Below are 12304 nucleotides of genomic sequence, written 5' to 3' on the forward strand. Positions count from 1 at the left end.
AAACTCTCCTGCAGCCTGGCAGATCTGGCTTTGATGCTGCAGTATCTTCTCTTGCATGGCAGAAGTGTGAAAAGTCCATGTCGCTTTAGTCGCCTCAGGAAGTGTAGTCTCTGCTGGGCTTTCTTGATTAGTGATGAGGTGTTATGTGTCCATGTAAATTCCTCAGTTATGTGCACACCGAGGAACTTGGTACTCATAACAGTCTTCACATCTAAACCGTTGATGCTGAGTGGGATGTGGGCAGGGCGTGATTTTCTGAAGTCCACGATTATCTCTTTTGTCTTGTCGAAATTGAGAGATAGATTGTTGACTTCACACCATGCAGACAGCCATTCCACCTCGTCTCTGTATGCTGTTTCATCATCCCTTCTTATCAGTCCCAGCACCGTTGTATCATCCGCAAACTTGATGATGCGGTTGGTGTTATGCATGGCTGTGCAGTCGTGAGTCAGCAGGGTGAACAGCAGTGGACTCAGCACGCAGCCCTGTGGCGCTCCAGTGCTCAGTGTGATGTTGCTGGAAGTGTTGCAGCCCATCCGAACTGACTGGGGCCTCTCTGTGAAGAAATCCAGGATCCAATTGCAGAGGGTGGTGTTCAGGCCCAACCTGCTCAGTTTTACAACCAGCTTTTGAGGGATGATTGTGTTGAATAGCATCCTGACATGTGTCTTTTTTATCCAGCTGTGTCAGGGAGAGGTGAAGGGCAGAGCATATGGCATCCTCAGTTGACCTGTTTGAGCGGTATGCAAACTGAAGAGGGTCAAGGGAGGCAAGGAGATTAGTCTTTATGTGTGACGTGACTAACCTTTCGAAGCACTTCATTATGATTGGCGTGAGTGCAACTGGTCGGTAGTCATTCAGGCATGTCACTGATGACTTCGGCACTGGTATGATGGTGGTTGACTTGAAGAATGCTGGGACTGACGACTGGCTCAGAGATGTGTTGAAGATGTCTGTGAGGACACCCGCCAGTTGACTGGCACATTCTTTGAGCACACGACCAGGTATGTTGTCAGGTCCTGTAGCCTTGCATGGTTGACTGTGGATAGAGTCCTCTTCATGTCATTTATGGAGAGACAGAGTGCCTGGTCAGTGGAGGGAGGTGTTGCTTTTCTCGCAGGCTTTTTGTTCTGCGCCTCAAACCGTGCAAAGAAGTTGTTCAGCTCATTCAGAAGGGAGGCATCACCATTGCTGCTGTGTGGGTTGGGCTTGTAGTTTGTAATTGTCTGAAAACCCTGCCACATACGACGTGTGTCTCTGGTGCTGCTGAATTGTTTGTTGATCCTCTGCGCATATACCCACTTAGCTCTCCTTATAGTGCGAGACAGGTTGGCTCTGGTCATCCTGAGGACGGCCTTGTCTCCAGATCTGAAGGCTGCATTTCTGATCTTAAGCAGCTTGTGCACTTCTCTTGTCATCCAGAGCTTTTGGGTGGCTCTTGTGGTAACATCCTTGGTAACAGTAACATCCTCTATGCATTTGGAGATGTAGCTAGTCACAGAGTCTGTGTACTCCTCCAGATTGATGGAGTCACCATTCATAGCAGCCTCTCCGAAAATGTCCCAGTCTGTCAATTCCAAGCAGTCTTGGAGAGCTGAAACAGCACCATCCTGCCACACTCTGATGCTCCTGCGGGCTGGTTTAGTGCGCTTCAGCAGGGACTTGTATGCAGGGACCATAAAAATGCTGATATGATCTGAACAGCCGAGGTGGGGTAGGGCCTTGTAGGCATCAGGAGCGCTCGTGTGAACATTGTCCATACAGCTTCCCCCTCTAGTAGCAAAGTTCACATTCTGGAAGAATTTTGGGAGAAATGACTTCAAGCTGGCATGCATCCGGCGCCGCCGTGAGTGGCAGCCTTTTCAGCAGCTCCGTGTATGACTGTATATGTATGTGTACTTTTCGACTTTTATTTTTCTATTTTTATTTATTGATCACTCCTACCACTTTATTTTATGTGGATTCCTTCCCTGGACACACTTACTTTTACAACGTGGGCATGGATTTTAACACGCCGAGACTCGCCTATTCAAGTACTCAACTTCGGGCGCTGAGAACAAATGCCAGTGCCGGTGTGGTTCCATATTTACCCGACGAGGTAAGAAGAAGGTATCGTGGCAGCAGAGCCGGCACTAAGCTAAAAAAAGAAGCGGCTTGCGAGAAAGTGGCGTTTCAAGCCTTCGGTGCCTTCTGTGATTCTGGGGAATGTAAACTCAATCTCAAATAAGATCGACAAACTGGCTGCGCTGGTGAAAAATGTAAGGACCTACAGAGAATGCAGTTTGTTGTGTTTCTGCGAAACGTGGCTAAATAACACCATCCCAGATGCCAACGTGGAGCTACCCGGGTTTAGCACAGTTAGAGCGGACAGAGATGCAAGTACCTGTGGTAAGCACAAAGGAGGAGGACTCGCTCTCTATGTTAATACACGGTGGTGTCACTCTGGACATGTTAACGTCAAAATCTCCACTTGCTGCAGGGATATCGAACTGTTGGCTGTAAGTTTACGTCCCTACTATTTGCCCAGAGAGTTTGGACATGTCATTGTTGTTATTGTATACATTCCTCCTCGGGCAGACGTGGAGACAGCGAGTGACATCATCCATTCCGCTATTGCTAAGTTACAAACGCAGCACCCTGAGGCGCTTGTGCTAATCGCTGGAGACTTTAACCATGTGACGCTGGACAAAACATTGCCTGCATTCTCCCAGTATGTGGACTGTAACACCCGGGGAAATAAGACTATTGATTTACTGTATGCAAACGTTAAAGACGCATACAGCGCCACCCCGCTGCCTGCGCTTGGGAAAGGAGATCATAACCTGGTTCAGCTTCAGCCTCACTATAAACCAAAAGTTAAGAGTCCTACCTACAACCACACGATCATTCAGGAAGTGGACCCTGGAGGCTGAGAATACTCTGAGAGAACTTTTTGGAACTACAGACTGGGATATCCTGCAGGGATCTCATAATGAGAACATTGAGGAAGTTGTTGACTGCACTACTGACTACATCAACTTCTGTATGGACATTGTAGTTCCAGTAAGAACAGTACGCTGCTATGCTAACAACAAGCCATGGATTACAAGTGACATCAAGGGCCTTTTGAATCAGAAGAAAAGGGCTTTTAAAGATGGTGATCAGCATGAGCTCAAGCGCGTGCAGAAGGAACTCCGAGTCCAACTCAGGGCAGCGAAGGAGCAGTACAGGAGAAAGCTGGAGCAGAAGTTGCAGAATAACAGCATGAAGGAAGTGTGGGATGGGATGAAGATCATCACTGGCTGCAGCTCGAAGCGGGGTACCACCATTGAGAGAGACGTGAAGAGAGCAAACCAAATGAACAACTTTTTTAACAGGTTTGACCACCCTAACCCACTCTCACTCTCACCTCGGAGTACTGCACCCTCCACACATCCTTCTGCTGATACCAGCATAGGAAAAACATCTCCACCCATAATAACAACAGCGCAAGTGAGCAGAGAGCTGAGGAGACTTCGTGCCAGCAAAGCAGCGGGTCCAGATGGAGTATCGCCACGACTGCTGAAGGTCTGTGCATCGGAGCTGGGGGGTCCTCTACAGCGCATCTTCAACCTGAGCCTGGAACAGGGGAGAGTCCCGAGGCTTTGGAAAACATCTTGCATCACCCCAGTCCCAAAGGTATCACGTCCTAGTGAGCTGAATGACTTTCGGCCTGTTGCTCTGACATCACATGTGATGAAGACCATGGAGAGGCTGCTGCTTCACCACCTTAGGCCACAGGTTCAACACGCCCTTGACCCTCTGCAGTTTGCATATCAGGAGAAGGTGGGAGCGGAAGATGCCATCATCTATATGCTACACCGATCCCTCTCTCACTTGGACAGAGGCAGTGGTGCTGTAAGAATTATGTTTCTAGACTTCTCTAGCGCCTTCAACACAATCCAACCTCTGCTCCTTAGGGACAAGCTGACAGAGATGGGATTAGATTCATACCTAGTGGCATGGATCGTGGACTATCTTAAAGACAGACCTCAGTATGTGCGTCTTGGGAACTGCACGTCTGACATTGTGGTCAGCAACACAGGAGCGCCACAAGGGACTGTACTTTCTCCGGTCCTGTTCAGCCTATATACATCGGACTTCCAATACAACTCGGAGTCCTGCCATGTGCAAAAGTTCGCTGATGACACTGCTATCGTGGGCTGTATCAGAAATGGGCTGGAGGAGTATAGGGACCTAATCAATGACTTTGTTAAATGGTCCGACTCAAACCACCTACACCTGAACACCAGCAAAACCAAGGAGCTGGTGGTGGATTTTAGGAGGCCCAGACCCCTCATAGACCCAGTGATCATCAAAGGTGACTGTGTGCAGATGGTGCAGACCTATAAATATCTAGGAGTGCAGCTGGATGATAAATTAGACTGGACTGCCAATACTGATGCGCTGTGCAAGAAAGGACAAAGCCGGTTATACTTCCTTAGAAGGCTGGCTTCCTTCAACATCTGCAATAAGATGTTGCAGATGTTCTATCAAACAGTTGTGGCGAGCGCCCTCTTCTACGCAGTGGTGTGCTGGGGAGGCAGCATTAAGAGGAAAGACGCCTCACGCCTGGACAAACTGGTGAGGAAGGCAGGCTCTATTGTTGGCATGGAGCTGGACAGTTTAACATCTGTGGCAGAGCGAAGGGCGCTCAGCAGGCTCCTATCAATTATGGAGAATCCACTGCATCCACTAAATAATGTCATCTCCAGACAGAAGAGCAGCTTCAGCGACAGACTGTTGTCACTGTCCTGCTCCACAGACAGATTGAGGAGATCGTTCCTCCCCCAAACTATGCGACTCTTTAATTCCACCAGGGGGGGTAAACGTTAATATTTAACATTATACATAGTTATTGTCTGTTTTTTTCACCTGTATTATTATCATTCTTTAATTTAATATTATTTATTGTATCAGTATGCTGCTGCTGAAGAATGTGAATTTCCCATCGGGATTAATAAAGTATCTATCTATCTATCTATCTGATTGAAGTCTCCAGCAATAATGAAAAATGCCTTGGGGAGCGTCGTTTGCAGTTTGCTGATGATCTCGTAGAGTTCTGCTAGCGCCTGGTTAGCATTTGCGCTAGGCGGGAGGTAGACAGCAACCACCAGCACGCAACTGTATTCCCTCGGCAGGTAGAAAGGCCGACACTTTACTGATAAAACCTCTATCAGTGGGGAGCAGTGTCGCGCAACTGAGGCAGCGTTCGTACACCACTCTCTGTTCACATAAACACACAGTCACCTTCCGCGGGTCTTACCGGAGAAGGAGGCATGTCTGTCCACTCGGAAGATGGTCAGTCCGTCTAGCTGGATGGCCAAGTCTGCAATGTTGTCCTGGAGCCATGTCTCAGTGAAAATAAAGATGCAACAGTCTCTCTTTTCCCACTGCTTGGCCCACTACAGCTTTATATAATCCAACTTGTTGTCCAGCGAACGGACGTTCGCAAGCAGAATACACGGTATCGCAGGTCTGGTTGGGTTAGTTTTTAGCCTTGTGCTAACACCTCCGCGTTTACCTCGTTTCTGCTTCCGATCGTTGTGCTTGCGTTTTCGCCAGCTCAGCTTCTCGGGCTGCTGAAGTAAGAAAAGGCTGTGAAGCGTCTCGGTCACCTCACTGGATATTTCAGCGCAGTTTCTTCGGAAATTGAGCAGGATTTGCCGCTCGTAAATGTATGTCTGCGTACAACTATCACTTAAATCTACTTTTTTACTTATACTAGTTGACAAAGACAAACAAAGATTAACACTAAACACCGCGGACTCAGGAGCTCTGTAAGCCGCAACCTACACGGGCAACGCCATATCACACTCCACTCAGCTAATTAACCCAAAACACCGGCAAAGGTATCCTGAGCGTTTAAATGGTCTCTCAGTCTGGTTCAGTAGGCCACACAAGGAGGGTAAGCCACAAAAGGTCATTGCTAAAGAAGCTGGCTGTTCACAGAGTGCTGCATCCAAGCATATTAATGTAAAGTTGAATGGAAGGACAAAATGTGGCAGAAAAAAAAGTGCATAAGCGACAGGGATAACCGCAGCCTTGAGAGGATTGTGAAGCACATCCCATTCAAATATTTGGGGGAGATTCACAAGGAGTAGACTGCAGGTCAGTGCTTCAAGAGCCACCACACACAGACATATCCGGGATGTGTCGCTACAACTGTCACATTCCTTGTGTCCAGCCAAGGAACACATCAGAAGCATCTTACCTGGGCTAAGGAGAAAATGGACTGGACTGTTGCTCAGTGGTCCAAAGACCTCTTTTCAAATGAAACTAAATTTTACATTTCATTTGGAAATCAAGGTCCCAGAGTCTGGAGGAAGAATGGCATTTCCTCAGTCAGTGATGACTTGGGGAGCCATGTTATCTGCTGGTGTTGGTCCACTGTGTTTTATCAAGTCCAAAGTCAGTTATTTCTGTATTAAAATTTTTTTTTTTTGGTCTTATGTAATATTCTAATTTTCTGAGATACAGAATTTTGACTTTTTATTACCTGTAAGCCATAATCAGCAAAATGAAAAGAAATAAACGCGTGAAATATATCACTCTGTGTGTAATGAATCTATATAATATACGAGTTTCACTTTTTGAATTGAATTATTGAAATTAATTAACTTTTCGATCATATTGTAATTTATTGAGATGTACCTGTAATAGTCACCTATTCCTCCTTTATATTGTGAGGCAACACACATAAGCATTGAATTGAATTCATACCTGTTTATGGTAAAAGGTTGTCGAGACTGTTGTTGCTTTGGCATACAAATGATGCTGGGAGAGCTTCTGTTTGGACTGCCTAAACCTGAACTGGTCATGCTGTTTGTCCTGCCAGACATACCAATTCCCTGACCAACTTGGGAGTGGTTCATCACATTCCTGGGATTCATAGGTAAAATGCTCCTGCAGAAAAACAAGAAATAAATCAATCACTTCCTGATAGAAAGATTAGAATTTTTTCCCTCCTGTTAATTTAAAATGCAAAGCATCCATTTTCCATTTACTCTTTGTTACCCTTCTGTCACAATATTAAATGATGCATTTTGGCTCTTTTGTGCAAATTGATTAAAGACAAGCTCTTATTTAGTCTACACAGTTATACGATTCACATAACACTGTGTTGTCACTAATTTGCTTTAAAGTGGACAGTGTTTTTGTGGAAACTATATTTACATTTGCACCAAACATAAATTTACCACTTTTCTTCAAACAATGCCATAGCATTTTCTTTCCTCTGGAGTCTCACCTATTGGCTACTATCATTTTCTTTCCTCTGGAGTCTCACCTATTGGCTACTATCAAATAAATTGGTTTCTCATACTATCAATCTCAAAAGAAACAAATAAGCAAGATCACATCTGAACCTAACACAATTTAAATGCCCCCCCCACCCCTTTTTTTTTTTTTTTTGCAACTGGCCAAGCACTGTTTGTGCTTTCCTCCATCCCCCAATAGACCAATAGCTCATTTTGACTTTACAAACAACACTTGGTGCATGGCTCTTACCTGCATACTTCTTTTCAGAAAAAGCTCTGTTCTATACAAACATTCACTTGGGCAATATATACAGCATATCTGTGTACTAGACTCTACTCTGCTTTGTTGCCTTCGGTACTTACGTTATATATATCAATGTGAATTTTCATGGAAAAAATGTGTTTAAGAATTTTGCTGGGAAACATATTCAATAGAGTCAACCATTTTATAAATGTTATCAGAAAATGTGAAAGGATATGTAGATTTTTTTTTTGTTTTCAGTAATCCATGAAGATCCCAGTTATAATAAAAGTCATCATGCATTTAACACAAAAACTAAGTTAATTGACAACTGTCTGCTGGCTCTAGTATGACCAAGTGCAGGTGTCTGCATGTATGCATCTTGTGACAGATGGAGCCCTATCTATGACTGATTGTGCCTTGCATATGTTTGCTGGGATTGGCTCTGGCGGTATTGAGAATGTACAAATTCAGAAAATTATGGAACAGATGCTTATAGAAAAATGAAGCAGCTTGTTTCACAAAGCTGACAAATGCACCTTCAGAAAATAAGTATTGCCGGTAACACTTTACATTAAGTGTCCATAATTACACTGTAACTACTATGTAATTACCTGTATACGTACAGTGTAACTATGAGTTATTACTCCGTACTCACTGTGTAATACAAAGTAATGTTATAGTTAATTACTCAGTTGTCATTGTTATTCCACAGTTTATATAATTACTATGTAACAATTTATCACTTATCCAAAAACAAGTGTACTTAAACAGTTACATTGTAGCTGTATTTTCAAAATGTAAAAAAACATCAGGGTATGTAACTACAACTATGTAACAGATCTTCCACGATCTGGGCAATTTTAATGGAGAATTGCAGTGATAACTGCATAGGTTTTCGATGATGGTTTTTTTTCCAAAAGATGAGTTTATTGCTGAAAAATGCAAAATCTAGAGGGGCACCTCCTTGACATGTTTTGCTTAAGCATTTGTCACATTCTTGTAGTTGTGCTACACTATTTATTGTTGAATTTTTTTGGGCTACTATTATACCCATCCCTAACATAATACTGCCAAACTTGCATCATTCAAATCAATGTACACAGGACCACAGAGCCATTCCAAGCATCACCGGGCACAAGGCAGGAAACAGCCCAGGATGGGGAGCCATCCCATTGCAAGGCCCACTGACAAACATACCAGCAGTCATGCTCTCACACATATGACCACATAACCCAACCTACATGTCCCTGGGATGAGGCAGTAAAACCCATGAAGACGACATAGGAAGACATGGGTAGAATATACAAATTTTACACACATCTCCAGACAGATTTACATCTCAGGATAATGGATATGTGAGGCAAAAGGGTTAACCATTCTGCAAAGATGTTTTCACCATTTAAAAAAGATCTTGAAATATCATCGAAAACTTATGCCAGGGGTGCCCAATGTGTCGATTGTGATCAAACGGTAGATCGGAAAAGTAGTGCAGATAGATCGTGTTGAATTCAAAAAAATTTTTTTAAACTTTAGTCTATCATATATCCTCACTGGTCATCCCGCATGCACGATCAAACGTGCGAGCTACTGCAAAACTCTGGCTATCTAAGTGATCTAGTTAGCCTTCCAATTTATAGCAACTAAAGAAGGGGTTTAAAAAAAAATAATAATTAATTAATTGTTTTAGAAGGGGAGGGGTATGGGCTGGATGTGGAATTGGAAGAGGATTTTTTTTTTCTCACAATGTCACAATCGAAGTGCGTTTGTCTGATCTGTCAATCTATCATTGCTATTCCAAAGAAGGAAAATGTGGAAAGGCACTTTCAAACTGTTCATAAAAACTACGAAACTGACTTCCTTCCAAAAAGCGATCTGAGAAAGAGAAAGGAGAGGGAACTAAAATCGCAGTGAATCGGACAGCCGTCATTTTTCATTCTGCTGAATTCAAAAGCAAAGGCAGACACACCAAAGCATCGTTCTGGGTGAGTCACTCGATCATTAAGCATAAGAAGTCCTTCTAAGATGGAGAGATGATAAAAGAAGATCAGATGAGACAGCTAGGGAGAAAATTCCTGCTGAGATTTCAAGACCCCTGGCCGGAGAAAAAGGAGTTTCTCCTCGTCATTAAACATGCAGAATACAAGCAACTTAATAACGATCAATGGCCACTAGACTTTGCATTTTTTTTTTGATCTGACCAACATGTTGAATGAGCTTAAAATGCAACATCTGTCCTCAAAGCTGCAAGCGCCTTGATTTGAGGAACATCCAAAACCTCGCGTCAGAGCTAGAGACTCAATGGAAGGCATGTGCGCAACTTGACAGCATATGCTACACAGAGCATAACGGTTTCAAGACTCAGCTTTACTTGAGCCAATCGCTACATTTAAGTGCTACAGTGAAGGATGAGATTTTCACACTACAGGATTACATTCAGCTGAAGTCTGGGGCTCTTGGACAATTTTAGAACTTACTAACAGAGGAAAAGTACCCAAACATGAGGAAATGTGCTACCTCCTTGACTGCATTATTCGGCTCTACTTATTTATGTGAGTCAGCCTTTTCCCACATGAAGATTATTAAATCCAAATACTATAGTGACTGTAAATGAATTGTTATTGTGCCATAAAGATTTTTCAGTTATGCAAGATACGACAACATATATTTTATATATATATATATATATATATATATATATATATAATATATATATATATATATATATATAAATAAATATATATATATATATATATATATATATATATATATATATATATATATATAAATATATATATATATATATATAGTTGTGAACTGGGCCCTTCGTCGCACAGCATTATGATTTTTTATAAGGGTAACAAAATTACAAAAGAAAACCCTTGGACATTGATTCGATAGGAACGGCCTACTCGGAATCACTGTCCGAATAGTAATTATGTGGTGGTGGAGGAGCATTTGTGCTTCTATCCATTCACAGTCCGTCTCGTTTTCACGACGCTGTCGTTTCCTCTCGCGATCTCTTCTCGACATTTCTCCAATCTCGCAGGTTGCTTTGTGGCAATCCAAAGAGTAAGGCAATATACACGGAGCAATGGTTATAAAAGGGGGACACATAGGTATCCAGGCTCTTTAAAGCATAAATAAGGATCACTTCACTGACATGTGAGCAAGCCACGGTACAACTGTGAGACGCACAGCACTCGCCGGCTACAACGTAACAATAATAATTTCCGGAACGTGCTGTTACGTTGTCATTCATTTTACCCACTGTGTTTCTTTCATTCATATGTTACGTAGGCACGTACCTTTTATCTTCAGCAATCTCATTCTCTAACCAGGCCTCAGGAGCTAACCAGCGTAACACTGTCCACCACCCCTTTCGTTATTCCGGCACATTGTTGTTACTCACGGATGTCAACAATGTACTAAACTGGAAGGTGGTCTACGCATGCGTGGAATTCGCGGACAAATAAAGATCAAGATCCAAATGAAGATTATATATAAAGATTAGTTAATTTAAAGCACAACAATTTGTTTAGTTTGAATGTCTGTGTTTTGAGGTGTGACTGGAGTACTACAGTCTTCAGTAGTATAAGCCTGGAGGAGATTTTTAATGCAATGCCTATGTTTTAGCTGTCTCTCTACTGCCATCTAGTTCTTCTTCTTCTAATTAATTCGCAGACAAACAAAGATCAAGATCCAAATGAAGATTATATATAGAGATACATATATATATATATCATTTTTAATGTAGGTAGATCATTTCGACCTGGTCATTTTAAAAGTAGCTCGCAAGCTGAAAAAGTGTGGGCACCCCTGACCTATGCAGTAATCACTGCAATTCTCCATTAAAATTGCCCAGACCATGGAACATCTGTTACATAGTTGTAGTTACATACCCTGATGTTTTTATTGAATTTTGAAAGTACAACTACAATGTAACTATGTAAGTACACTTGTTTTTGGATAAGTGATAAATTGTTACATTGTAATTATATAAACTGTGGAATAACAAATTACATAGTACCACGGTTTTCAAACTTTTTTGAACAAGTATCACTCCGCGAGGACCAGTAAACTGAAGTACCACTGTCAATGAATCGTTAATTACGCCCGTGTTGTTTTGAAGAAAAAGTCACTATAATGACTATAATTATGACGTTAAAGTGATATTAAACTAATTAAGGAAATGGGTGCCCGCGCTAATAAAAGCCGGCTTGGAGTTTTCCACGCATTTACAGTAGTATACTTATACTATATATGATTATATGCAACATATTGGTATTCTAGCAACATCGATTCGTGGAAAATAAAGGACCACACGAGTACCACTTGGCATGACTTGAAGTACCACCAGTGGTACGCGTACCACAGTTTGAAAACCGTGGACATAGTAGTTACGATATAATTATGGAAACTTAATGTGAAGTGTAACCGTATTGCCATTTGCCTATAACAACAATAATTAAAGTAGGACAGAAATGACACACTAAAACAACAAATCTCTTCCAAACATCATGTACACTCCACTCTCGAGTCAACATGACACAGCACTTCTATACTTATTTACCAATGATCAGCTGTCATATGCAATTTATAAGTAGTCACCAAGGATAACAAGTATTTTGTCACTTATTAATAAAGTGTGAAAAATGAAAAATACTGTGACACGATAAAAAAAAAAACTTTAATAGAACATTTCACACAAAAGAAAGGGGATTACAGCAAACACAGGGGGAAAAAACATATTCAGGTGAAAGCATAATGGATATCTTATTCTGCA

General features: G+C 42.2%; 2 protein-coding genes across 4 annotated transcripts in view; one reads left to right on the forward strand and one right to left on the reverse strand.

The window, feature by feature from the left end:
* Positions 1-12304, forward strand: part of LOC114665320 (gastrula zinc finger protein XlCGF57.1-like) — an 895535-nt gene that overhangs the window by 419609 nt on the left and 463622 nt on the right. The gene's annotated exons all lie outside the window — the stretch shown is intronic.
* The window catches only part of cnot2 (CCR4-NOT transcription complex, subunit 2), a 141459-nt gene that overhangs the window by 40417 nt on the left and 88738 nt on the right, over positions 1-12304 (reverse strand). For all 3 annotated transcript variants that reach the window (XM_028821128.2, XM_028821122.2, XM_028821127.2), the window contains exon 5: positions 6742-6924. In XM_028821128.2, coding sequence (XP_028676961.1) covers positions 6742-6924 — 183 coding nt within the window. The remainder of the gene's footprint in view (positions 1-6741; positions 6925-12304) is intronic.

This window comes from Erpetoichthys calabaricus, chromosome 1 (assembly GCF_900747795.2).
Source record: "Erpetoichthys calabaricus chromosome 1, fErpCal1.3, whole genome shotgun sequence".
NCBI lineage: Eukaryota > Metazoa > Chordata > Cladistia > Polypteriformes > Polypteridae > Erpetoichthys > Erpetoichthys calabaricus.